The 25,599-nt window shown below is 39.5% G+C and overlaps 3 protein-coding genes across 3 annotated transcripts; 1 reads left to right on the top strand and 2 right to left on the bottom strand.

The window, feature by feature from the left end:
- Positions 1-12,722: 12,722 nt before the first annotated feature.
- On the bottom strand, positions 12,723-17,153 carry si:ch211-153b23.4 (uncharacterized protein LOC335392 homolog). The gene is made up of 9 exons (XM_038700375.1): positions 17,022-17,153; positions 16,305-16,418; positions 14,494-16,170; positions 14,299-14,398; positions 14,059-14,207; positions 13,836-13,948; positions 13,651-13,740; positions 13,438-13,560; positions 12,723-13,334 (listed from the first exon to the last, which is right to left on the bottom strand). The coding sequence occupies exons 1-9, from the start codon at positions 17,074-17,076 to the stop codon at positions 13,119-13,121; spliced, it is 2,637 nt and encodes an 878-aa protein (XP_038556303.1). The 5' UTR covers positions 17,077-17,153; the 3' UTR covers positions 12,723-13,118.
- Positions 17,154-17,995: 842 nt separating this feature from the next.
- Positions 17,996-20,260, top strand: si:ch211-153b23.5 (uncharacterized protein LOC321177 homolog). Its single transcript, XM_038700330.1, has 5 exons — positions 17,996-18,148; positions 18,962-19,074; positions 19,324-19,495; positions 19,612-19,813; positions 19,907-20,260. The coding sequence occupies exons 2-5, from the start codon at positions 18,967-18,969 to the stop codon at positions 20,097-20,099; spliced, it is 675 nt and encodes a 224-aa protein (XP_038556258.1). The 5' UTR covers positions 17,996-18,148; positions 18,962-18,966; the 3' UTR covers positions 20,100-20,260.
- Positions 20,261-21,992: 1,732 nt separating this feature from the next.
- zgc:174917 (uncharacterized protein LOC565650 homolog) lies at positions 21,993-24,521 on the bottom strand. The gene is made up of 7 exons (XM_038698720.1): positions 24,446-24,521; positions 23,542-23,710; positions 23,048-23,306; positions 22,871-22,962; positions 22,629-22,768; positions 22,441-22,545; positions 21,993-22,343 (listed from the first exon to the last, which is right to left on the bottom strand). The coding sequence occupies exons 2-7, from the start codon at positions 23,669-23,671 to the stop codon at positions 22,245-22,247; spliced, it is 825 nt and encodes a 274-aa protein (XP_038554648.1). The 5' UTR covers positions 23,672-23,710; positions 24,446-24,521; the 3' UTR covers positions 21,993-22,244.
- Positions 24,522-25,599: the final 1,078 nt, after the last annotated feature.

Below are 25,599 nucleotides of genomic sequence, written 5' to 3'. Positions count from 1 at the left end.
TGGCGGATGTTCTCTGTTCTCTGAGTGCCTTCAAGTTACTTTGTGTTTTCTCGACAGATCAGACACTGTGTTATATAACAGTTTTATTTCCCTGTTACTTCACAGTGTAAGAGAAATATGAGGATTTATGTAATGACAAGGAAATGCCCTCGAAGTTTCCACATTATGGTGTAATCAAAACCCTTTATTTTATTAAAGTAGAATATTTCCTGATGCATCATCTTCAAAAACATGGTATGGAAACATCCTTTTTGTTGTAATTGTAACATTTTTGACATATGTCACCATAAAAGTATCTCAGTCCTAAACTAATTGAACATATCGAGGGAAGCATTAAGAGTAAGAAATAACTTTAAGAATATCAGATACGGAAGGAGTGTATACCTTCACATAATCAAGAAACCTCGTCTGCTTATAAATTTTCTGCAGGAAATGAGAAGAATTATCTGGTTTCATTCATTTCATGCTGATTATTACCTACCATCTGACAAAACTCATGTGTCTTCTACATGTTACTCTTATCTACAATCTTTCATTTTTAAACACATTAATGACACGGTTGAATTTTTTTAACTGAAATCGCCACCAATCAACATCTTTCTCACCACCGTAAAGTCAAATTCTGAACCTTACAGACAGGACTTAACTGCTGTAAAAATGCAGTCTCACCTGACATAGTTCAGGAAAAAAAGATCAACGGTAGCAGAATTTACATTCCTCAGATTAAAGGATTGGTTGAGTCTTCCTTCAAACAATAGTCAGACACCAAAGTAAACACTGATAGTTGTCTTGCTTCCTGGAATCACTCCTCCTGTTCATAATGGCCATCAAAAGATCCCTTTGTAATGCTCTTTCATAATGTACGGTAAGTGTGAAAATATTTCCTGTTCAGAAGTACATAATAAATGCACAGCTGAGATAATGAGACTTCATCTAAAGGCACAAATACATTTGATATACTGAAATCCTAATAGTTCTGTAAGACATATGTAGTTGTTGCGCTAGCAGATATGCATTTTGTAAAGGACTGGACTATTGGTTTTGGCGGATGTTCTCTGTTCTCTGAGTGCCTTCAAGTTACTTTGTGTTTTCTCGACAGATCAGACACTGTGTTATATAACAGTTTTATTTCCCTGTTACTTCACAGTGTAAGAGAAATATGAGGATTTATGTAATGACAAGGAAATGCCCTCGAAGTTTCCACATTATGGTGTAATCAAAACCCTTTATTTTATTAAAGTAGAATATTTCCTGATGCATCATCTTCAAAACCATGGTATGGAAACATCCTTTTTGTTGTAATTGTAACATTTTTGACATATGTCACCATAAAAGTATCTCAGTCCTAAACTAATTGAACATATCGAGGGAAGCATTAAGAGTAAAAAATAAGTTTAAGAATATCAGATACGGAAGGAGTGTATAACTTCACATAATCAGTTTACATACAAAGTCAATGCAAAGAGCGTAGAGCCGTCGGGCGATGCGAAGGGGGCGGTCCTGGCGACGCGAAGGCAAAGGGAAGGAATTCGCATGACGCTGAATCGCGATAGCCTATCAACATTGAGATTGTCCGTACGTCACCGACAGCTTCAGAGCGTTGTGTGGAGAGGACCAGGCAGAGCGGGTAGTAATGGCCAGTTGTGGTTATTCGTGTTATCGTGTTGTGTGAACACCAGCGATATCCAGCGATAAAACCCCCGTGAGGAAATCGCTGTGTGGATTAAATTCGTGTTTGGTCTGAATGCACAGTAAGAGAGCCACTACAAAACGCACAGCAATCTGTACACTGCAAACTACTGAGACACCATGTAAGAAGGCACCACATTAACCACTCCAAACCACAAGCTGGTCAGAACCACTTCTACCAATAGGAGGAGGCAGAGGGCGTTGCCTGTTGTTACAAGGGACACCTCTAACGGGTGTCAATTTACTAAAACCTATTTAAGATGACTCATATTAAGACTAAGACACAAAACTATTGACAAGACAGCATATAACATCATAAATGTGTAAGCTTAAAACTTATCTGAATCAGAATCAGAAATACTTTATTGATCCCCGAGGGAAAATTCTTTTGTCACAATTACACACTTGTCAAAGGTAGATTGATAAAGAGTATATCAATATAATAGTATAAATAAAATATAAAGACAAATATAAAGGTGTGTGGGTATGTACAATATTTACAATATTAAGAATTATTATGGTGAACCAAAAAGTACTAGTGAATAAATAGCAGCAGAGAATATTGCACATTAATTATTAAACAGGTAATATTGGACAGAAAATAGATAATGAGGTCTAGTTTAATAAAATTAACAGGCAGGAATGACTTCCTGTGGCGCTCTGTGGTGCATTTTGGGGGAATGAATCTTGCACTGAAAGTGCTCTGTGTTTGAGCAGCACGTCATGGAGTGGGTGGGAGACATTGTCCAAGATGACATGTAGTTTGGCCAGCATCCTCCTCTCTGACACCACCGACAGAGACTCCAGCTCCACCCCCACAACGTCACTGGCCTTGCGGATCAGTTTGTTGACCTGTTGGCGTCCGCTACCCTCAGCTTGCTGCCCCAGCATGCAACAGCAAACAGGATAGCACTGGCCACCACAGACTCATAAAACATCCTCAGCATCGTCCTGCAAATGGAGACATTGTGGTCAGGAATATCCAAGTGTAGCCAAGTCTCCGTGAAGCACATTAAACTACACTCCCAGAACTCCCTCTGACTCCGGGCTAACGCTCGTCCATCTTATCAGCCAGTGATCTCACATTGCCCATGACGAGAGAGGGGAGACACGGCTTAAATCTCCTTCTCCTAAGTCTCTGTTGTCTGCACCCCTCTCTCTTTCCACGCTTCTCTCGTTCCTCCTCTGCAACCTCTGTGTGTCCTCCTCTAAATCTCGGTGGTGATGTCTGTGGGCCTGGGCGCCCCGGTCGGCTTCAGCGTGATCAGCTGGTCCTGGGTGTAAACAAAGCGGCCATGAAGTTGCTGCGCAACGGTGCCGTGGCTTACCAAAACTCTCTCAACTTGCATGATTAGAGAGTCTAGTTTAAATTATGTATAGATCAAAAACCACACAAGTGAGATATAAAAAAGAAAGTTAAAAGTTAAAAAAGAAGACGACAGAGCAACTATTTGGCGCATTCAACACACCCTTTTATAAGAATAATAATAATAATACTTATTTGTAGAGCACTTTTCAAAAACAAGTTACAAAGTGCTTTAACAAGTGTAAAGACAATAATACCCAAGAGACAATAATACAAAAAAAAAAATACAAGATAAAAGCATGAAAACATTGAAAAGACTAAAATACAGATAAATATAAAATTAGTAAAATACAATAAAATAAAAGGGATAAAATAAAGTCAAATAAGATCGGGAAAGGCTCTCCTATAAAAGTATGTTTTAAGAAGGGACTTAAAAGAGTTCACTGACTCAGCCAACCTGATTTCCTCGGGCAGGCTGTTCCAGAGCCTCGGGGCCCTGACAGCAAACGCTCTGTCCCCTTTAGTTTTCAGTCGAGCAGACCTCTGCCCGAGGATCTCAAGGTACGTGCTGGTGTGTATGGGACTAAAAGTTCAGAAATATAACAAGGCGAGAGGCCATGATGAGCTTTAAAAGTGATCAATAGAATTTTAAAGTCAATTCTAAAACATACTGGGAGCCAGTGTAATGAAGCTAAAACAGGAGTAATGTGGTCATATTTCTTTGTTCTGGTTAAAAGCCTGGCAGCTGAGTTCTGGACAGTCTGGAGTCGATCAATAGATTTTTGGGTTAAACAGGTGAAAAGGCTGTTGCAATAATCCAGGCGTGATGATATGAAGGTGTGTAAAATGGTCTCGGTGTCCTTAAAAGTTAACATAGATCGAATTTTTACTATATTTCTAAGTTGATAAAAACATGATTGAACAAGCTTTGTGGTGTGCTGCTCGAAATTTAAATTACTATCAAACCAAACACCAAGGTTCTTTGCAACAGGCTTAATGTGATTTACTAGGGAACCAGCAGATGGCAGCATTTGATTTGCCATCTGCTGGGACCCGATGACCAGGATTTCTGTTTTGTCTGAGTTCAGCTGGAGGAAATTATTTGACATCCATTTTTTAACTTCACAAAGGCAGTTGTTAAGTGAACTCAGCATTCCAGGGTCTGTGGATCTGACGGGCAAGTATTTGTGTGTCATCAGCATAAATATGAAAAGAAATGCCATGTTTATGATTAATATGTCCAAGAGGAAGCAGATACAAGGAAAACAAAATGGGTCTTAAGACTGACCCCTGAGGCACACCATATTTAACTGGACAGAACGAGGAGACATAGTTGTTTACAGACACGCAAAACTTCCTATTTGACAGGTAGGATGAAAACTATTCTAGGGCAGTACCAGAGATCCCCACCCAGTGCCTCAGTCTGTCTAACATGATGTTGTGATCATTGGTGTCAAAAGCAGCACTAAGGTCCAGGAGTACCAGGATTGAGCACATGCCTTCATCAGCAGACATTAAAAGGTCATTGGTGACTTTAAGCAGGGCAGTCTCAGTGCTGTGGTACTTCCTAAAACCACTGACTGAAACTTTTCAAATATTTTGTTATTTTCCAGTACAGTGAGCAGCTGTTTGGACACAATTCTTTCTAGAATCTTTGCAATAAAAGGCAGTTTTGAAATTGGTCTAAAATTATGTGGGAGGGAGGGATCTAAACCAGGTTTCTTTAAAAGTGGGTTCATGCAAGCCGTTTTAAAATAATCAGGGACACAACCAGTAGATAGGGAGCTGTTGAAAACAGAGATCAAATGGGGCCCAAAAGAATCCATTACTTTCAGTAAAAATTTTGTAGGTATTACATCAAGGGGGCTGGAGGACACTCTCATTTGTGATACTGTTTTTAAAAGCTCAGACAAGTCGATGGGATAAAACTGGTTAAAACTCTCTTGTTGCTGGTGAGGAACCTCTGAGTAAGAGGCCGCGGGGGTAATAAGGCTCTGATTGACACCACCTTATTAGTAAAATAAGATAAAAACAATTCACAGTCATCATTACTTCCAGCTGAGGCACAAGGAGGGGTTGGGTTTACCAGCTGATCCACAGTCTTAAACAGAAACCTGGGATTGTGTTTACGTGTAGTAATGAGTTCAGAAAAATAGTGTATTCTCGCATCCTTAACCATGTTATTGTATTTAATTAATAAATCCTTCAGACTGAGGTAATGGACTTGGAGACTGGATTTTTTCCATCTGCGCTCTGCTTTCCTGCATTCCCTTTTTAGGCTGCGAATGCTGTCATTTATCCAGGGTTGCTTACTAGCTTTAGACGTAGGCCTAACCTTTAGAGGAGCAGTAATATTTAGTGACGACAAGCAGATATGATTGAAGTGATCCACCAGATTGTTGGTGTTGGAATCAGACAGCTGTTGGCTTTGGCTCTGAAAGAATGCGCAAAACTTTGAAACACTTTGTTCATTAAAGATGCGAGAACACACTGGGCTTGGTAAGGCGGCGTGAGTAACAGGCGAATCGCAGCTAAAAACAATACATCTGTGGTCAGATATGGTCATGTCCACTAATTCCACAGAGGAAATGCTGGCACCCAGGATAAAAATCAAGTCCAGTGTATGACCACGGTTATGGGTTTGCCCTTTGACATGTTGTTTGAAGTTAAAAGAAGTGGCTATATTTAAAAAGTCAGTTGCATTAACATTGGTGGGGTCATCAACATGAATATTAAAATCGCCACAAAGAACAATTCTGTCATAATTTAAAACCAGAGTAGATAAAAATTCAAGAAGTTCTGATAAAAATCCTCCAGGCGGTTTTGGGGGGCGATAAATTATAACAAATATGATAGGTTGCAGCCCTCCAACTTTAAGAGTGAGAACTTCAAAGGAGTTAAATTCATCACAGCGTACTTGATGACATTTTAAATTTTCCCTATACACGCTCACTAGCCCACCACCACGACCACTGACCCTCGGTTGACTAAAACAATCATATTGAGGTGGACACAGTTCAGCTAGCTGGCTATAGTCATTCATTTGCAACCAGGATTTAGTTAAAAGCATAAAATCTAGATTTGCAGACAAGATAAAATCATTTAAGATAAAAGTCTTACTTGAAAGTGATCTCACATTGAAGAGAGCCATTTTAAATGAGTTTGTTCTGGGTGCTGGAGTTGGTGCAGTTGTCCTAATCCTTAAGAGATTAGTAATATTTCTGTGTGGGATGTGCACATTTCGGTTTTTTTCTGCGTAATGATGACAGGAATAGAAGTCTTTGGAACAGCGCTGGTAGCAGACGGCTTTACATGCCAGCAGGTGGAGACAGTTGTTTGTGGCAGTGAGGAAGAGATGTGTTCAGTGAGCGGTGGTGAGTCCAGGTGTGCTGCATGAATGATTAGTCATTTACGTAAGTCATGTGTGGACCGCACCACATGCTGTATGTGAGCAGCTAACATTTCTGAGCCCCGTTTGTTTGGGTGAAGTCCGTCTGTCTTAAAAAGAAACATTCTTTGCCAGAAAATATTAAAATTATCCACATAACACACACGGTGAGCCCTGCAGGTGGACTGGAGCCAGTCCAAGGAGTCTACTGAAGCGGCCAGCACCGCGACCAACTGTGGGAATGGGACCAGAGATAAAAACGGACTTTCCAGGCTGCTTTAAAAAGTTAAAAAGACGGTTAAAATCTGATTTTGTCAGCTCAGACTGCCGAAGAGCTGTGTCATTTGTTCCCACATGGACTATCACTCCGAGTGTTGTGTTGGAGTAGCAGTAACAGACCTGAGAGAAGGGCTACCCAACGGTGCAGGGTAGAGACGGCCTCCGGAGCGTCTGAGCACAGCCTCCTTCAGGATCCTACGTCGGGAAGCGGAGGTTTTTGACCGGGATGACGGCCGCCGATCAGGCCCAGCGGCCGACCGGTGGCCCAGTGCAGGAGATGTAGCCGGTGGAGGAGATGCAACAGTGTCGGCAGGCACTGTGCGCCGAAAGAGATCCGTATCAGGGAGACTCGAAGGCGCAGGTGCATCCGCTGGATGGACCGGAGTGTCGTTAGACAAGGCTGCATAGCGGTTGGAGAGGCCGATGTGTGGAGGAGAGGCAGCCCCATCCGAGCCTCTTGCAGCCACGGACCACCACTTCAGCCCAGGTTGACGGATGCTTCGGAGTCGAGCAGGATGAAAGCCTCGGAAGCGAGGGGTCCCAAAACAAGGTGTCCTGGATGTTGGCGGTTGCGCTAAGAGAAACAATCTGTTTGGCTTGTACTGAAGCCACATCCATAAAGCCAGTCAGCAGGGAATCTTTCTCTTTGAGTTCCTCTGAAAGTCGTCGGATGTCTTCCATAAGGTCAGCAATCGTCTTGTTCGCTTTCTTAAGGAGTGTGCAGTCCTCATGGGGCAGAGTTATCTCGCCTAGCATAGTCACCGGAGCTTTGTTGCGATCAGTAGTGTTGATCGCGTTTTTATGGTCATCTATCTTAAAATCCATGTCGGATGACTAAAATCCTTAACCCACGTAAAACTTGAGTTAAAAACTTAAGTTAAATAAAAAGGTTATAAAAGAGTGGATTAAAACTGGATAAGAGTTTGGTCAGCGATCTTGTGACAAGATGATGCATCCCCGTCAGATCCTCCCCACCCCCTAACACAGGCGAGAGTAATCAGTCATCTCTGCAAGAATCCTTCCAGATGACTAGATGGATACTCTCCCCACATTTATTCATTACAGTATTATTGGATCTTACCACAAAATATTACTAGACGGACTTTCTGGCACAGTACTAAACTGGTTTGAATCCTACTTAAAGGACAGCAACTACTTTGTGTCTATAGGTAATTACAAATCTGAGCTGATGAAAATGACTTATGGAGTTCCCCAAGGTTCCATTCTGGGGCCTCTTCTGTTTAACATCTTGATGCTTCCAATGGCTCAGATTATGAAAAACAACAAAATATTTTACCATAATTATGCAGATGACACAAAGATTTACATAACCATATCACTAGGGGACTATGATCCCATACAAACAGAGTAACTGCATTGAATGAATAAACGATTGAATGTGCCAAAATTTTCTTCAATTAAGCAAAGATAAAACTGAAGTCATTGTTATTATAGTCAAGAAAGAACGATTAAAAGTTCAATCGGCAATGTTAAAAACCACAAACCAAGCCTGAAATCTTGGTGTAGTCATGGACTCAGACCTGAATTTCAGCAGCCACATTAAGACAATTACAAAGTCTGCCCACTATCACATAAGGATTAAAGGACTTATGTCTCAGCAGGACCTGGAAAAACTTGTCCATTCATTTATCTTCAGTCTACTCGACTACTGTAACAGTATCAATACAAGTCTCCCTAAAAAATCTATCAGACAGCTGCAGCTGATTCAGAACATTGCTATTTGAGTCCTCTCTAAGACAAAAAAAGTAGATCACATCACTCCAGTTCTGAGGTCTTTACACTGGTTTTCTGTCTGTCAAAGAATTTACTGCTGTTGGTCTATATGAAGCACTGAATGGTTTAGGACCAAAATACATTTCTGAGCTTCTGCTACGTTATGAACAATCTAGACCTCTCAGGTTGTCTGGGACAGATTTCCTTTCTGACCCCAGAGTGAAAACTAAACATGGAGAAGCAGCGTTTAGTTTTTTATGCACCACTTATCTGGAACAAAGACCTAGAAAACTGCAGGTCTGCCAAAACTCTCAGTTCTTTTAAAAGACTGAAGACTCTATACCGCTGCCTTTTATTAAAAAAAATTGTATTAAAATCATATATTCTTTGCTTTTGAAACTCATTGGTTTCTCCTCTCTTATAATTAGTCAAATCAAGTGTTAACAGGGCAGAGTTGCATTTGCAGATTTGTACATTGTAGACGACTGGCCTATTTGCCTTGGGGGATGTCTTTGTTCTCTGAGTGCCCTTCTAGTTACTTTGTGTTTTCTTGTGTTTTCTCAACAGATCATACACTGTGTTACCTAACAGTTATATAAACATATCCTTGGGATTTTCCCTGTTTAAAGAATAATTATAGTTTTGTGATAAAACTACCTACTACCTTACCTACTGATTACTGAGTAACTTATTAATGGAATAGACTTCCACATTCAAGTTGCAAAGAGTTTTAAAAACATTTTACAACAAACCAGGATAAAATTGGTGACATATTAACTATTTCTTCTTTTAATTGGCTCCAAATAAAGATTTAAACAGTCTAACACAGTCCTAAAATGTAAGAACTGGTCAGACCATCAACATATACACAGATATTTACACATACATTACAAGCACTGAGGCACATCCACATAAATACCCAAACACCATCTGACAAAATATCTGTTGAGAGAAGTTATTGTGTCTGAGAATGTCCTCTCCGCCTACTCCACAAGTCACTGTAGTTAACAATGTCCAGATGACACACTGTAGTCATCACCTAAGAAAGCCTGTTTATTCAACGACTCCCAAAGCTAAGGAAAGGAAATGCACTGTCCTGTATGATTCTTAGTTTCTAAGTCTAGTAATAGATTAAATATTAATCAGACAAAAACGTGCATACTAAAGGATTAATCATTTCTATTGAGTTTCCTCAATAAATACAGGGAAGTAAACTAGGGAGAGACAGGGAAGCATTAAGAGTCAGTAAGTATTTTAAGAAAAAGATGGCACTTTATAATAAATACACATTATGAAGCATTAGTTAAGTATTAGTAAATACGAAATTCATCATTTATAAAGCATTGTACACACATGCACATTAGTAAGTCATTCATAAACGCAGTTATAAATGTTTTATTCTTTATCTACACACTATGAAGGAGTTGTGAGGCATTAGTACATTTTTAATTCATCATTTATAAACTATTCTTCTTATGTTAATACACATTTGTGAATCATTTATAAATATAGTTATACATGATGAATTATTTATTTATAAGTTCATCTATAATGTGCTTAATAATTCTATTTTCATACTTTATACACGATCGGTTCAGTATTTATAAATGAAGTACTGTTTTAATGACAAACCTTTTATATATGAATTGTTAATGGTTCATAAGATCATTTGGAAAGTATAAGAAAATTAGTACATACTTGCCTGTTTTTTGATACTTTCCTAAGAACTAATATCAATACTGAGTTTTTTTTAGTAAATAAGTAACATTAACAACGTTCTATTTCAAAACGTCATTCACTAGTTTTATTTTGAAGGTCTAACCGGACATTGCATAGGTATTGTTGCGAACTTGACCGGTGAGACGTCCAAAAACGACTTAAGGTGTTTACCCAGGCTGTTAAAAAAGCTGAGCCTAACTGAGACTTCTTTCAATCTCATTTTTTCATGCTTTGTATGGTATCCTACGGCGTCTCCAGGTCATTTTCCCGGGGCTTTAGCCCCGGATGTTTTGACTGTAGCCCTGAATGTAACTCAACAACAGCAACAAATATATTTTCCATGTGAATATGCAGCGGATAAGAGCGGAGGATACTCGCAATAATATTGCTACATTTTGTTTGAAGATCGCGTAACGTGACCCCCACCTTTACTCAGCCTGCCTGTGTGTGTGTGTGAGAGAGAGAGAGAGAGAGAGAGAAATATGCTCACAGCTTCAGGGCTTGTCCGCAACTTCTGAATTGTCTCTAGCAAAATTTTAATCAGTAGCCTACATTTAAATATAAATGTTATCGGTAAGTGTCTAGTCAATGTAGTGTCTAGTCCCCTCGCTGTAGGACACTACCGTTTCACTGTCTCCTGGATGCTACAGTCCCTCTAAAGCGGCTGTGAGCTGCACTTTAAAAGTGAACATTTCTGTGGAATCGTGGTGATATTTCTCTCTGATCACATGTGTTTTCAGTTTCGGTTTTCTTTCTCTGAAGAAGAGCAGTGCGCTCGTCTTATCGAATAGGCTACAAGTCAAATAATTTATTTATATACAAAATGGGCAACGGTCGTTCCATAAAGCATTAGCCAATACTGACATTGGGCTGGCCTAATCACATCTCTTACTAGCCCCCACTCCCTCCCCCACTGCTCGAGCTGTTTCTTGTGTTGTGTTTATAAACTAAAAACAAGACTAAGCTACTGATTACTGCATTACATTCTATTATATTTTTATATTCTGAATTATCACCTGCCACCTATATTTTGTCCTTCCCTTTATAAAACTAAAGACATTTCCACCATAAATTCGTGCAGAAAATGTCTCCAGAATTCAGGAAATTAAGTGTTTAATGCTCAAAATCTTAAGGGGAGGACCCCCAGACCCCCTAATATTTCATTAATAAATATTTTTTACTTTATTAAAATTAATTTAGCTAATTTATCATTGAGGTGAAAAGGTGCCATATGCACATTAAGAACAACTTTAGGCTACTTCAGGCAGTCCTGGATGTATGTAGACTCAGCTGGGATTAAATTGTATGAGAAAGGTTGATCTACAGGAGAAATAACTGTACTGACCGCAATACAGAATGCCTGACAGCTTTACTGCATTACACTAAATTTTTTTAATTTTGAATTGTCACCTCAGACATTTCCTCAATAAATTGGTTCAAAGAAATTCACCAGAATGCAGGAAATTAAGTGTTTAAAACACAAATTTTTCAGGGGGTTATTATCAGTAGTAATTATAAAAATCATAGTAAATGTAGGCTACATAAATATCATTTACTGTTGCTTTATAAACTACTTTGGGTGGACGGCAATGGGGGGTGGGGGGTAAAAACATGAAAGATTTCTGGGCTGGGCTAAGCCCCCAATGTTTCAAGAGCCTGGAAACGCCCCTGATGGGGTGTATATATGTATATATGTGTGTGTGTGTGTGTGTGTGTGTATGTATATATGTATATATGTGTATATATGTGTATATATATATATATATATAATTTTTCATTGGAATAATACTTTTTATAAAGTATGAAATAATCATTAAGCATTAAGATGAGCTGGTAGATCTGGTAGATATCAGAGATATGGAACCGGGCCTTTAATGGTGAGGCTTTTGCATGCTGTCAGTAACATTAACTTGGGCATCTTTGGGCACAAACAAACAGACTGAAAAACAGTTTTTATCCTTCAGTTGTAAGGGCACTTAATTCTGCTCAGCTTTGAAATCTTTGGACACTGTGATATACTATATACAATATCCAAGTTTAATGTGAATTATGAACAGTATGCTGCTCTCAAATCCTTTATCCATAATTGATAGTGAGTACGGTGATTACAAAAATATATGTTGTAATTTTATACATGTGCAACACAAACCACATAAGTTATATAACTGCCTTTTAAATTGTACTTTCTATTTTGTTGTTTTATTATGTTTGTTCCGATACTGCAATTTTCTACTGCTTATTTATGGATATTTACGTTTTTCTAGCCTTATTTTATCTTTATACCTATTTTTATCTGAGATATGCTCTTTGCACCATTAAAGAATGGCTATCCAATTTTGTTCTGTTGTGCAGTGCCAATAAAATCATTCCATTTATTTAAATATACTTTTCAATACATTTCTCACTGAAAGAGGACTGTGGATTTAATCCCTCATCACAAAATAAATTTGATTAAGTTGTGTTATACTTGATGTGGCTATATTGCCCTTCGCATCTACTCCTTTCAATGGAGTTTTTAAATAATATTGCCCATAATGTGCAGTTACAGTATAATTAGGTACCTTTCATAGTGGGCAGTGATCTGTAAATGTTATAAATAATAGCAGCTGCTTTCTGAAATAATTTAATGCACATTTTATCATGAAAAGTATATACAGTGCATTTGTGTATTTATCATACTACAATTTCCAGAAAAACATATTTAACGATATATCAATATAAATAAAAATAATATATTACATACAGTACAATACATAACATTTTAATTATTCAGCAAGGTATATTACAACTGTGCATTAGACTTTTTATGCATCTGTGATTTTAAGAAAAACAAATGATAAAAACAGTCAACAATCAGTTTGGTCACTATAAACACAATAAAATGGGCATGAGGCCTTGTAAAACAAAAGTATGGCAACAATTAAATGTCAATACATATGTTTAATAATACCTATATGTGTACATCTGAATTTTATGTTACATTTGGCAGCATTTTCAAGCAGTTCATTGATTCAATGACCCATTTCTTAGTACTGGACGTTGTTCAGGTGAAACTGTGAATGGTGTTGAGTTGTCAATTCCTCTTCCTGACTCTGCTGAGTTGTCTTCTCCTGAACCATTATCAAATTGTATATGTGGCTGATTAAGATCATATTCAAAAGCAGGATTCATCTGCCCCTGTCTGTGCTGCCGTTGAACCTCCTCAAAGATCTTAAGAACCTTCAAAGCACACAGAAAAAAACAGCGGACATTAATGTGAGCGGGCATTAAACTGAAACTGTTTATTCAGAATAAATAGAAGAAGAACGGATATTTACATTACCTCAGATTTAGGAATGAGACCCACTCTGAAGAAACCAATATGCCCTGTTTCAATCTTAGTGCAGTCAACCACAGTAGATGCAATGTTCTCTGGGGAGGCTCCATCACATAACACTCCATCCACCTAACCAAGCAAAATGCACATGTAGTTTACTGCACAAAATAAGAACAGCAGTGCCTCTTGTGTTTAATAACACTGAAATATTGTCCTCACCTTGTCGCCCAGCTTAGCATAAACTTGGTTGTGGTGAGTTGTGTCTGCCTCGCCTGTAGGGTTGGCTGAGGTTACAGCGATGGGCCCCACCTGCAAGAAAAAGGTTGTTGAATTACCATATATAGACACAGTGACTTTTTTCACTCACTTTAAGACATGCCGTGATTATTTTCCCCAGCCCTTACCAGATTAATGAGGTGTGTGGCCACAGAACAGTCTGGGTTTCGGATAGCAATGCTTTGTGGAGTCCCTATGTGTTTGGCAGCATCTTCTAAACCAAAGGTGTCCATCCACGGACCTTTGTGAGACAAATAAACCCCAATATGATGCTCATAAAGCCCCCCAAATGCAACATCAGGCAACCCCACAGACACACACACAAATATATATCTACAAACACACACCTACCTCTGGCTATAACCATGCTAATGGATGAGGGCCACGCAGCCTCCATGAAGTCCAGAAGCAGAGGGCTCAGCAGGTGTCGCACCGGCTGCAGCTGCTTGATGGACGAGATCCATAGGGACATGGGTCGGTCCTGCGCCTGCTTCTTCACCCTGAATTCAACAACACAGATATTAGAGAGTAATAAGATTGAATTAGCAATTGAATGCATATAGGGGCACAATCATGAAAATGGAAACTCACTTGTAAGCCTTGACAACTGCATCGGGCCTGTTGCACGCTGCCACCAGCACATAGACAGTGTCAGTAGGCATCCCACATATGCCACCATTTTTCATAATTTCTGCAGTTGGAAGAAGAAAAAACATGAAACTCACATCAAGTATTCAAACAACTGTATTAAAAAAATCCACATTGATTTCTTTAACATATTCTCACCTGCAATCTGCTGGACAGATGTGGCCTTGCGGGCTGGTACATGTGGACAGATATCTGAGCCTCCCCCGACCCCACTCAACTTGACTAAAGGATTTCCTAAGGGGATCTGGGGAGACTCGAAGGTACTGTTGAAAATGTGCGCCAGGAAACAATAAAAACTGATGAGACCAAAGATGATGGTGATTCCTATGTCATAACCATATGGCAGTGCACCTACTGCATCCAGCAGGAAGCTAATAAGTATGAGCTGGAAGGTGAAGGCGTAAGCAAACCAGGCGACATTTAGAAACAGTGCTGCAGCTGTCACTAAACCGTTAAAGAGCATGAAGCTAATGATCCCTACAGCCATATTAAAGTTTCTGCTTTCACCGTACAGGCCGCCGTATCGCGTCAGCCCCCACACTGTCCACATTATGCCGTAGAGAATAAAAACTGTGCTCTCAAAGGTTTTACCTCGAGCAAAAGATACTGAACCGCAGAGCAGCTGGAGTGCCCCTCCAGCTACCACCACCCAGGGCAGAATCAGCACAGACAGAGGATTTCTATCACCAACTGTGGCTGTAACGGCAAAAGCAGCCAGCACACTGCAGGCGTGGCCTAACAATTCTGCATCTGCATACTTGGAATAGCCCAGGTGAGGAGCATGTAGCATTTTATCATGGGCTCTGAGAGTAAGACCATGCATCCTGGTTACTAAAGCCTTGAAATAGCCCCGCCCTGTGGGAATCATTGTGGTAGAGACTATATTGAATGTGGTAATTAAAAGCATGCCTGCAGTAATAACAAATATAGCTCCCTGCACACCCTGCGTGCCCCCTTGGAAGAAGCCTTTGGGTTGGGCTGCAATTGCAATAAGATAAGCTGCATAGAATAACTGGTAGAGCCCCTCCAGCAAGCTCTTCTGACAACTGAACAGAGCCAGGATGGAAAAAAGCACAGAGAAGACTACAGGGAAAGGAACAGGGGAGAAAGGCTGAATTGAGTAGAATGATAGGAGAGCGCTGTAGCCCTCTGCAAATTTCAGCAGAGCAGTGAAGCCATAGAAAGTGGCAGCTAGTGTGTCCATGGCTCGGTAGAGGAGGACACACATGCCAAGCTGGAAGACTCCAGCTGTCCACAGCCAGGGGACGTGACCAACGGAGAGCTGGGGGACCACACCTAACAGAGGACAGGCTAACACAGAGGCGGACAGCAAGTTCATCACCAGACCTACTGACACTGCATCACTACAGCGCTGGTCCTGCTCTGTTTTCAGCTCTGCTTTCCTCTTCAGACCAGTTCCTGGAAGTTCCACTTTACCATGAGTGATAATGGACAGCAGGCGTCCAAAACCAAAGTAAACACCCCCCAAGCAGACAAGAAGGTAGTTAGCAGCTGTAGCAGACTGACCAAAACCTGCAGCAGACAAACCGGCAATCTGATGGGCACATGCTAAGCTAATGCCAAGAGCTATGAGAAATAGAACAGTTTTCTTTGCTATGACTGCTATGCTGCCTATGACGAGCAGGGCTAAGGTAAATGCTGCCAGGCCCGGGACCAGAGAGGATCTCAGCTCTGTGGCCTGCAACACCCTCTGCCCCACCAGGATGTACACCAGGCCTGAACCACACCACAAGGCAGAGACAGTCAGACACAGAGAGGAGAACAGCTGGGCGTGGGAGAGACTATGACGGATTCCTGAGAGACAAAGAGTAAACAAAGGAGAGGGACCAGAGAGAGGATTATGATTTTTTTACACACTAATACAAACCAGCCCCTGCAACAAGTGAATGAAATAAATAAAACGTACGATAAGTTTTATAAAAACCAACCTGCATAAGCTAAGAGGGCTGCAATGATGAGGAGCAGAATACCCAGTGCAGTATGGGGGATGAAGTCATTTTCAGGTGAGCTTGAATAGTTGTTCACCAACAGCAGGAGAGAACCTATATGTCAGAACAAAACCCCATTACAAACCCCATCTAGAGCAAAACATTTTGATGAAAAAGATGATGGTATGTATTCCCACCTCTAACAACAGAGCTGAGATGTTTCCTCACATTATTACCTCTTATTTATAAATTTGATGATACTACCTGCAGCAGTATGATGTGTTTAAAGAATAGAGTTGTTTTTCTGACATTAGCAGTAGATTCTTTTTTTTTAGGTTTTACCTTAAATACCTTACCGTAAATCTTTAACAACATGCTTTTTAAAATCTGATACCAAACTAATACTTTAGTTGCAGAATATTACACATATGACATTTGATGATTAATACGAACAGAATTGTTTTTATATTAGTGGTCAGTAACAAGTAGCATATTAGTTTTATATTTTAATTACAAAATTACAGTAATATGTCTTTATAACTTTTTATATTGATATGATATTCTTATAACAGAAGAAAGTATAGGTTTATGTGTGTATGTGTGTGTATATATATATATATATATATATATATATATATATATATATATATATAATGTCTAGCCTAGAATGCAAATGCAACAAAAAATCGTAGATGACGTATGGAAATAAAAGCTTACCGCCAGAGATGCCCAGTATGCCGACTGACACATGTAGTGAATGCAGCTGAGCCATTGCAGGAGTGGATTTCGGAGGACGTGAGGCTACACTTTATATGGCTGCGTGTGATGTCATCACGCATGAGAAACCTGCCAGGAAATCTCCACCTCAGGATAATCCTCAGGTCCGTATCTGAAGAGGAAACAGACAGGCTAATTCAAGAGTAATATTGAGACAAAAAAAAACAGTTTAGGCTGATTGCGATAAATATACACATGTACAGTAGGCTAGCCTAATTATAATCGATATATCAATCTAATCTATATATTAATTATTCTGTATATCAAGACTGATTGTTCCTGTATTAAGCATAATTTCATTTATCATTTTGAGCCAGTAGAATTTAAGCAATACAGATCTGTGCGTATCTTATGTAGGCTATTATGTTTCTTGAGGAATCTTTTTCTTCCAACTGTGCTCTATCACATGCACACAGATTGACATTTATATGATACCTACCTACCTAAAGCACAGGTAATTTTTTCATTTTAATTAATTAAAGTCCCTTCTTAAAACATACTTTTATAGGAGAGCCTTTCCTGATCTTATTTGACTTTATTTTATCCCTTTTATTTTATTGTATTTTACTAATTTTATATTAATCTGTATTTTAGTCTTTTCAATGTTTTCATGCTCTTATATTATTTTTTGTATTATTCTTTACACTTGTTAAAGCACTTTGTAACTTGTTTTTGAAAAGTGCTCTACAAATAAGGATCATTATTATTATTATTATTGTCATAAAGTAGGCTAATTCACAGATCTTTATCAAAATGTTCAAATAATAGAGCATTTAAATGCATCCAGTGAAACAAACGAATCGTGTCATTTAAATGCTTCCTCAATACGTCACTTTTATTGTTACTGAAAACCTACACTACTGAGAGCGATGATTCAGCATTTTATCGCAACGGCGTTACTGGTTACCTTTTAAGGTGCATGATGTCAGCGTTTTGGACAGCAGCTTGTGGGAGGAGACCGGGAGTCAGGTAGCAGGATTATAAAGAGTCCGCTTCGCTTTCAGCCATCACCACACCTCTGCTGAACAGCTCCGCACACCGTGCAAAGCCAAGACACCCACTACTAGGTAAGACCTATCTACACTGGCTTAACCTCTGCTTTCATAACCTACGTTTTCTTCTGATAGCCTAGCAAACACATGTTGATAAGATTAATGCAAAGACGCAACGGCGTAAAATGCTCAAGATAAAATGGACATTTTTATATTTCAGTGTTGTGCAGCGCGTGCACTAACCGATATTATTACCTCAACGTCTGCTGCTTATCTACCGCCTGTGTTGTCCAGACGTTTCAGAGCGTCCCAGTAACCACAGTAACTCTCACCGAGAGCTGCTGACTGGGATTACTCAGAGCAGGAAGCAGGGTAATAGGCTACATTATTAATATTATAGACTTTTGTGTATTTCTCACTTCCTTCCCGATGATCTGAATAACTCCCTCGATCCGTCGCTAGTCGCATTTTAGAATTAAAGTAGCCTATAAGAGTCTGAAAAAGGTAGGATACCACCAAGCAGACCAAACCACTGTGAAGCATAGTCTTTCAAAACTTCAAAAACGTATTGTGTAGTAGAGAATTTGACCGTTTGTGTACCAAATACAGAGGCTGACAGTTTTATTTTTTATTTCTGGATAAAAATTATTGCTATAGGGACAGTTCAGTAGTTGCTAGTGGGAACATGTCTCTCTACCAGCCCCACTCAATTATTTGCCCTTAACAGTTTCCTGTGCGGAATAAAGTACCCTTAAGTAGAACTCACTTCAACAAATAGGATGGATCAGCACTTTATGATGTCAAATTAAAGACAAGTTATGCAGTCTAGATAATCTACTTGTATTTAGAGTCTAGATAAATAGATGTGCTTATGTGTGTGTTTCATAGGAACCATGACGAAGCGTGTTGCAGTTATTCTCTCAGGCTGCGGAGTCTATGATGGCACAGAGGTCCACGAGGCCTCCGCTGTCCTTGTCCATCTGAGCCGGGCTGAAGCAAAAGTAAGGACAGGAAAAGAAGAGATGTACACATATTAGAGTGTATTTATCTGTTATTTGATGTTAAATGTCTGGTTCCAGTGCCATTTAGAGGGGCTTTGCAGCTCTCATGTCTACATTTCTTAAAACCTGTAATATACCTGACCTACTGAGACACAGCTGGCTTTAATGATAACACAGAAACATCCCACAGTCCTTTGCTACAGAGGCTGACCCCATATAGAAAGTCTACATGCTGGCGTTTCATTTCAGGTTCAGATGTTTGCCCCGAATGCAGATCAGATGCATGTTGTGAATCACTGTGAGGGGAAACCTACAGATGAGAAAAGAAACATCCTGCAGGAAAGCGCCCGCATTGCCAGGGGTGACGTGACTGATCTGGCCAAGCTAGATGTTTCCGCATTTGATGCTGCCATCATCCCAGGTTGGGCTCACCCGTCCATGAGTCAAAGCCATAGAGTTAAAAAATTTACATTTCTTTCAGTTTTTTCACCTCCACTGTTGTGATGTGCTAAACAAATCCTGTGTGCTCTCATTCAGGGGGCTTTGGTGTGGCTAAGAACCTGAGTGACTGGGCAGTGAAGAATAAGGACTGCACCATCCAGCCACAACTAGAGAAGCTCATCAAGGATTTCCATAAAGCTGGAAAGCCGCTGGGCATGTGCTGCATCTCCCCCATCCTCGCTGCCAAACTCCTGCCCGGCTGTGAGCTCACTGTGGGACAGGACAAAGAGTGTGAAAAGTGCGTGAAATATGTTCTTATCATCACATGTTTATGGACGTACAAAAAAAACTCCATCTACAGTTCTAACTCCCCCTCTCCTTTTGTCTTTAGGTGGCCGTATGCTCAGACAGCAGGTGCCGTGAAGGAGATGGGCTGCAAACATGTCAACACGGATGTGGAGAAAGCACATGTTGATGTCAAAAATAAGCTGATCACCACCTGTGCATTCATGTGCAATGCTCCCTTTCATAAAGTTTTTGATGGAATAGGAGTCATGGTTAAAGAGACACTGAAACTGGCTTAAAATGTCTTTATTTACATACTGGATGTTTGTATTTATTTACTTTAAAAACTAATTGTCTGTGATTTTCTATATAAGCACGGTGTGTCTTATCTCTGAGCATTCATCTGATGGTATATTTTCAATGTGTTTTGAGATTTTCAATAAAAGTACTTTAGAAATTATTGTTTTGTTATGTTTCTCCATCCACCACATTCTGTGGGAGACTATTCCCAAATACCATATTTTATGTTTGTACCTAATGTGGAAGAGAGGTTTAATACACAGGGTGTGAAATAAATTATATAAATATAGCCGGAAACGGCAATGATCGGGTTCAAAGCAAGTTGTGAAAAACGCAACATTTGACATTTTCAGAGAAGAACAGATGCAGACGACTTGAGAGATTAAAGTGATGAAAGAATTTGGACTTTGAGATAATGGGGAAACGCAAATTAGATTTTTACAGCATCGCCTTGAGATCAGAGAGTCATATTGTACCTGACTACTGTAGACATGTTCAATCCACTTGCAACATTTTGTGTTTCCAAGATTTAAAGGTGCACAAACACTTTTAAGCTGAGAAAAATAAGAAGAAAGTGTCACGGGATCCAAATGAAATAGAGAACTTAAACTCACTACGATCTGAACACCGCCATAGTCAGCAAGTCTGACTCAGTTGCCTGAGAATTTGAACCCTGAAACTTCAGGTCAACAGAATAGGTGACTTACTGACTGAGCCACTGATGAGAGGCTGTTTGCACATACCTTCTCAAAAGATGAGGTATAGTGACATCACATCTACCAGAAGTGAATAGTTTTGTCAGTTTAAACTTAAAATGCTCAAGATGGTGAGAAAATTCTGAAAAAAATCACAGATCATTCTGCTGGTTTTGGGTGTGTTCACAAGTCTTTCTTCAAATGCTACCAAAATCGACAGACATTCTCTAGATGGCTGATATTAAGGGTTTCAAAGGGTTTTTAGATCGGTAAAATGGTGAGTCTACAGTGATATTCAGTATCCTGCCATAACTTGTACAGTATGCAAAACATTTTCTTTTTCACTCAGCTGCTCTGTTGGATACAATGCAACCCGAATAATTGACAACAACTCCCAAAACCGTCAGAATGATGGGTGTTTTTTTTTCTGAATTACTGCACCTACATCTTGACGTTTTAAGTTTAAACTGACAAAACTATCCGGCTCTGGCACATGTGACATCGCCACCTCAACTTGTGAGAAGGTGAGGGAAGAAGCCCTCTCACCAGTAGCTCAGTCTGTAAGTCACCTGCTCTGGAGATCTGTAGCTCTAGGGTTCAAATTCCCAGTTGACCTTGTCAGACTTGCTGACGATGGGGGTGTTCTGATCATAGCAGTCCTGTGACACTTTCTTCTTATATTTCTCTGCTTAAAAGTGTTTGTGCAGCTTAAACTTTAAATCTTGGAAACACAAAATGTCGCAGGTGGGTTGAAAATTTCACCCAGTAGTCAGGTACATATAATGACACTCTCTGATCTCAAGGCGATGCTGTAATTCTTTCATCACTTTAATCTCTTAAGTCATCTGTGTCTGTTCTTCTCCTCTGAAAATGTCAAATGTTGCGTTTTTCGCAACTGGCTTGGATCCCGATCATTGTCGCTCGCGGCTATATTTATGAGAATAATAATACATTAGCGTTGCTTCAGAATAGGAAATTCTTTAAATATTACACAGTATACTATGCAACATTTTGATAACTTTTGTGCATAACATATCCTCATTAATATTAAGGAAAGTCTTGGGTCACTTAATTGACTTAATTACACATTAATAAGTTAGGTAGATATTTTACAGATTTGTGACTGGAGTGTTGCATTTGGAGATTTTGTATTGGTATATCCAAATCCTAATTACAAAGAATATACCCCACTTTTGATTCAAATTTCAATATTGATTTACCTTTATTAAAGCTGTACATACATCCTTAATATTTTGCAAACTAGGTACAATAATAAGCTTTATGGATTGACTAGTGTCTTAAAGCAGTTTAAACAGGTTCACACTAAATATGGTACAAACAATGTCATTGAAACCTGTCCTTATTTTTGGTAAAATATATTATTCATAAACATAGAATAGACATGTGAGCTTCCTGTGTACAAGTAGCTGTTCTTGTAAGTAGGAAGAATCAAGGAAGTATTCCTGTGGTTTTGTTGGTGAAATGATTGAAGTGATCTTTTCCACAGACCAACATTGTTGCATCAAACTTCCTGGGACGATCAGGATCCTGACGGCAACAGAAATAAACATGATCAATACTCTGCAAAAGTCTGATACTGTGAAATTATTAGAAAGGAATAAATCTATATTAATGTTTGTCTCACCTGTGTGGGATATGCACAGGTGGGAACATAACGGATCACAAACCCACAACGCCTCATCTGGGATGTGTTGGCATCACTGGCATGGACCAGGAGTCCATCATGAATCTGGTAAAAAACAAATCACGAATCCTAATTAGTTCAACTTGTATTACCATTAAACCCACTCTGTAATATATAAATAAACTCACAGACATCTGCCCAGCTAACAGAGGGCAAAACACAGCTTCGTCAGTCTGCACTAGCTCCTCTGGGATCTCCTGATTGACTGACAGCATGTTTCCAGGACGAGTGGCTAGATGATGGGGCAACATGCCGGCGCAGTGGCTGCCTACAGGACATAAAGACGAACAAAAGTTAAAAAAGTTTTTTTTATAGCCATTGGCTAAAGGCATAAACTTGCATGAAAAGCATAAATGAGTAGCTGATGTACCTGGGATGACTTGAAGGGCTCCGTTCTCTTTCAGTGAGTCATCTAAAGCAAGCCACACAGAGAGAACAGGTCCACCAGCAATACCCCAATACCTGTGAACAAAACAGTTAGAAAAAAAAATACATCAAAGCCAAACAAAATTGTTCAGTGTTTATCTTTTTTAGCATGTAAATCCACCTCATATCCTGATGCCAGGCCACATATGGAAGTGCATTCTCTGCAACATTCCTATCAGTTTTGGTTTGTCCCTCTTCATTCTCCTGTATGTCAGATTTAACTGTTGGGTATTTGCAGATGAAGCGGGAGTCCAGCAGGATGATATCAGGGCCCAGGACAGCTTTGACCACTTTTAAGATGTGAGGGTGTTTGGTCAGGCTCCTCACCCATGGATACTGAAGGTGAACATTGTGGAGGCTGTACTGAGTGTATTCTTCACCTGGAAACATACAAACACATAATATACCCACCCACTGACAAATAGAGCACCATCAGGGATTGTCTTTTTTCATTTAGCTTTATGTGGAACGAGAAATTAGATGAACAAGAAAGAACATTCCTGATTGTTCTCATTAGTTTTTATTTTCACTTAAGCATTCTGTCTCTCTTTCCTGACTAACAAATGTCATTTTCATCCCTTCCCTCCTCATCCTCCATCTTGCAGTGGTACTTACCAAACTCTTTTTCCAGCTCAGAAAAGGCATGCTTGGCCTCCCTCAGCTCAGTCTCATTCAATACAGGCAGCGCTGAGAGAAAGCCCTGCTGGTTGTAGAGCTCCTGCAGTTTTGTCATGGAGGTAGTCATTGCTCTTAAGACTCTTTCGCTGCTGACGCCTCAGGTCTTCTGCTTCCAAAATTTAGAAAGAGACTTAGAAAGAGTTTGTGGTGGTGAGAGAGAAAGCCGAGTTTAAATATTTTCTGTCTAAGATTGTGTTTTCCATCTAGTTTTCGAGACAAGTTGTGTTTTAGTTGTTTATGCAGACAGAAAGCCTGCCCTGCCCACCTGGCCTGATGGGAAAAACATCTAACCATGTTTAAAGTACTGAGCACCACCTTATTTTTCCTGCCCTGGAAGACCAATATAACCCTGGTGACTACACCTCAACACACCTATTATCCATGTTAGGAGTCTCTTTGTTAGTATGTAAGATCTGTTGACTAAAACCAGTCAGGAAAAGAGCATTGCACTCATCATAGTGAACAAGGCAAAGACTGAAAACTGTCCTTTAACCTCCATGATCCTGTGAGTGAAATATAAACACTCTACCTGCAGTGATGCAAAAGTGACTTAAAGCCTTTTTAAAAGGTAAATTTGGCAAAAACAGTGAAAAAACTGTCCAGTTGAAGAAAGAAAAAGAAATTATTTCCTTTTAGAGTTTTAAATCTTTAAAAATGACTGCATTAACACAGAGTTGTACCTGGTCCAGGCAGTGTTACATCTAATTACTTTATAAATAGTTCATACTATTGGTAGTTTAAACTCTCAGTTTGTATTTTTTCATGTAAAATCTTCATCTGTAAAGCAACTACACCTGTTCTTGACTACAACTATGGCTAGACGCATTATATTGTCTCGTACCTGTTCAATCTTCTCCTCCTCTGTCTACGAGTGTGAACTCTGGATACTGCCACAGTCTCACTGGCAGAGGTTATATACTGCACAGAGCACCTTCTTGAAACTCAACTACCTTTGTCTGCATTTTACATCGTAATCGTTATCTTACAATTATGTTACATGTGATTTTACACTTCAAGGAAAACAAAATTTAAGGAAAAACCCTGTGACGTAGAGTGTACAGTCCAGGTGTGGTGGGGAATTCAAAGACATTCATTGATTAAACTTACACAAAACCTTTTGTTTTCAGAAGCTACATGCCAGACTTATGTCATCTTTATCTACAGGGCTATTGTCACATTTTACCAGCAGGAAATTTCCAGACTTTCTCAATCATCACATCCGTATATTCAACTTTTCAGTTCCTTGTCAGGGATTTAGCGAGTGGAGGAGTGATGACTGATCATAGTACAAAGACATTTCATATTGGGGGTGACTTGTCAGTTTGTGCATGTGTGTGTGAATTCTCTGGACTGGGTAAAGATTGAATAACAGGGGGAAAATTCTAATGCCCACATTGGCAGTCTGCCAAAACGGTCCCTTAACCATTTACTAGGTACTTTTATTTTGATTTATTAACTGAGAAGCACTGAGTTGCAAACAAGCTGTCAGCTTCCTTTTCTGAAATCTGTGTGTGAGAACCGAGTTTCACGATGCAGATAGTTGTCTCAGTGTGGTCAAGAAATGTTCACATTTTAACTTCCTTCCCAGTGACTAGAAACATGTGATACTGCCTCATTGTGTCCTCATGTATTTATTTTGTCACCCAGCTGCTGACACATAATGTCATTCTCATTTTATACTGCATCAATATGTGTGTGTCCGATCAATCGATAAATCAACGACTAAATTAACAAAATTTAAAACAAAATAACAGATAACTTGTTATAAAATGTTTCAAAAAGGACACTTTAAGCCATGTCCTTTAATACAAAAGACAGGCTAAAAGAATATTTTACAGTTCTATTTTACTTTCCAAGGATGCTGACAAAAGTATTTACAGAGGAAAACCCCCCACTCAGTGATGTCTGTTTGCAATGCTATGTTTCAGTGATTTTAGTTCCAATGTGGATCAGTGCCCAGAGCAAACAATGAGAAACATTAACTCAGCAGCACAC

The sequence above is a fragment of the Micropterus salmoides genome, unplaced genomic scaffold (assembly GCF_014851395.1).
Source record: "Micropterus salmoides isolate LMB-PRFRI ecotype aquatic unplaced genomic scaffold, ASM1485139v1 Ms_hic_scaffold_5, whole genome shotgun sequence".
Lineage (NCBI taxonomy): Eukaryota > Metazoa > Chordata > Actinopteri > Centrarchiformes > Centrarchidae > Micropterus > Micropterus salmoides.
This window is presented reverse-complemented; position numbering and strand designations above follow the sequence as displayed.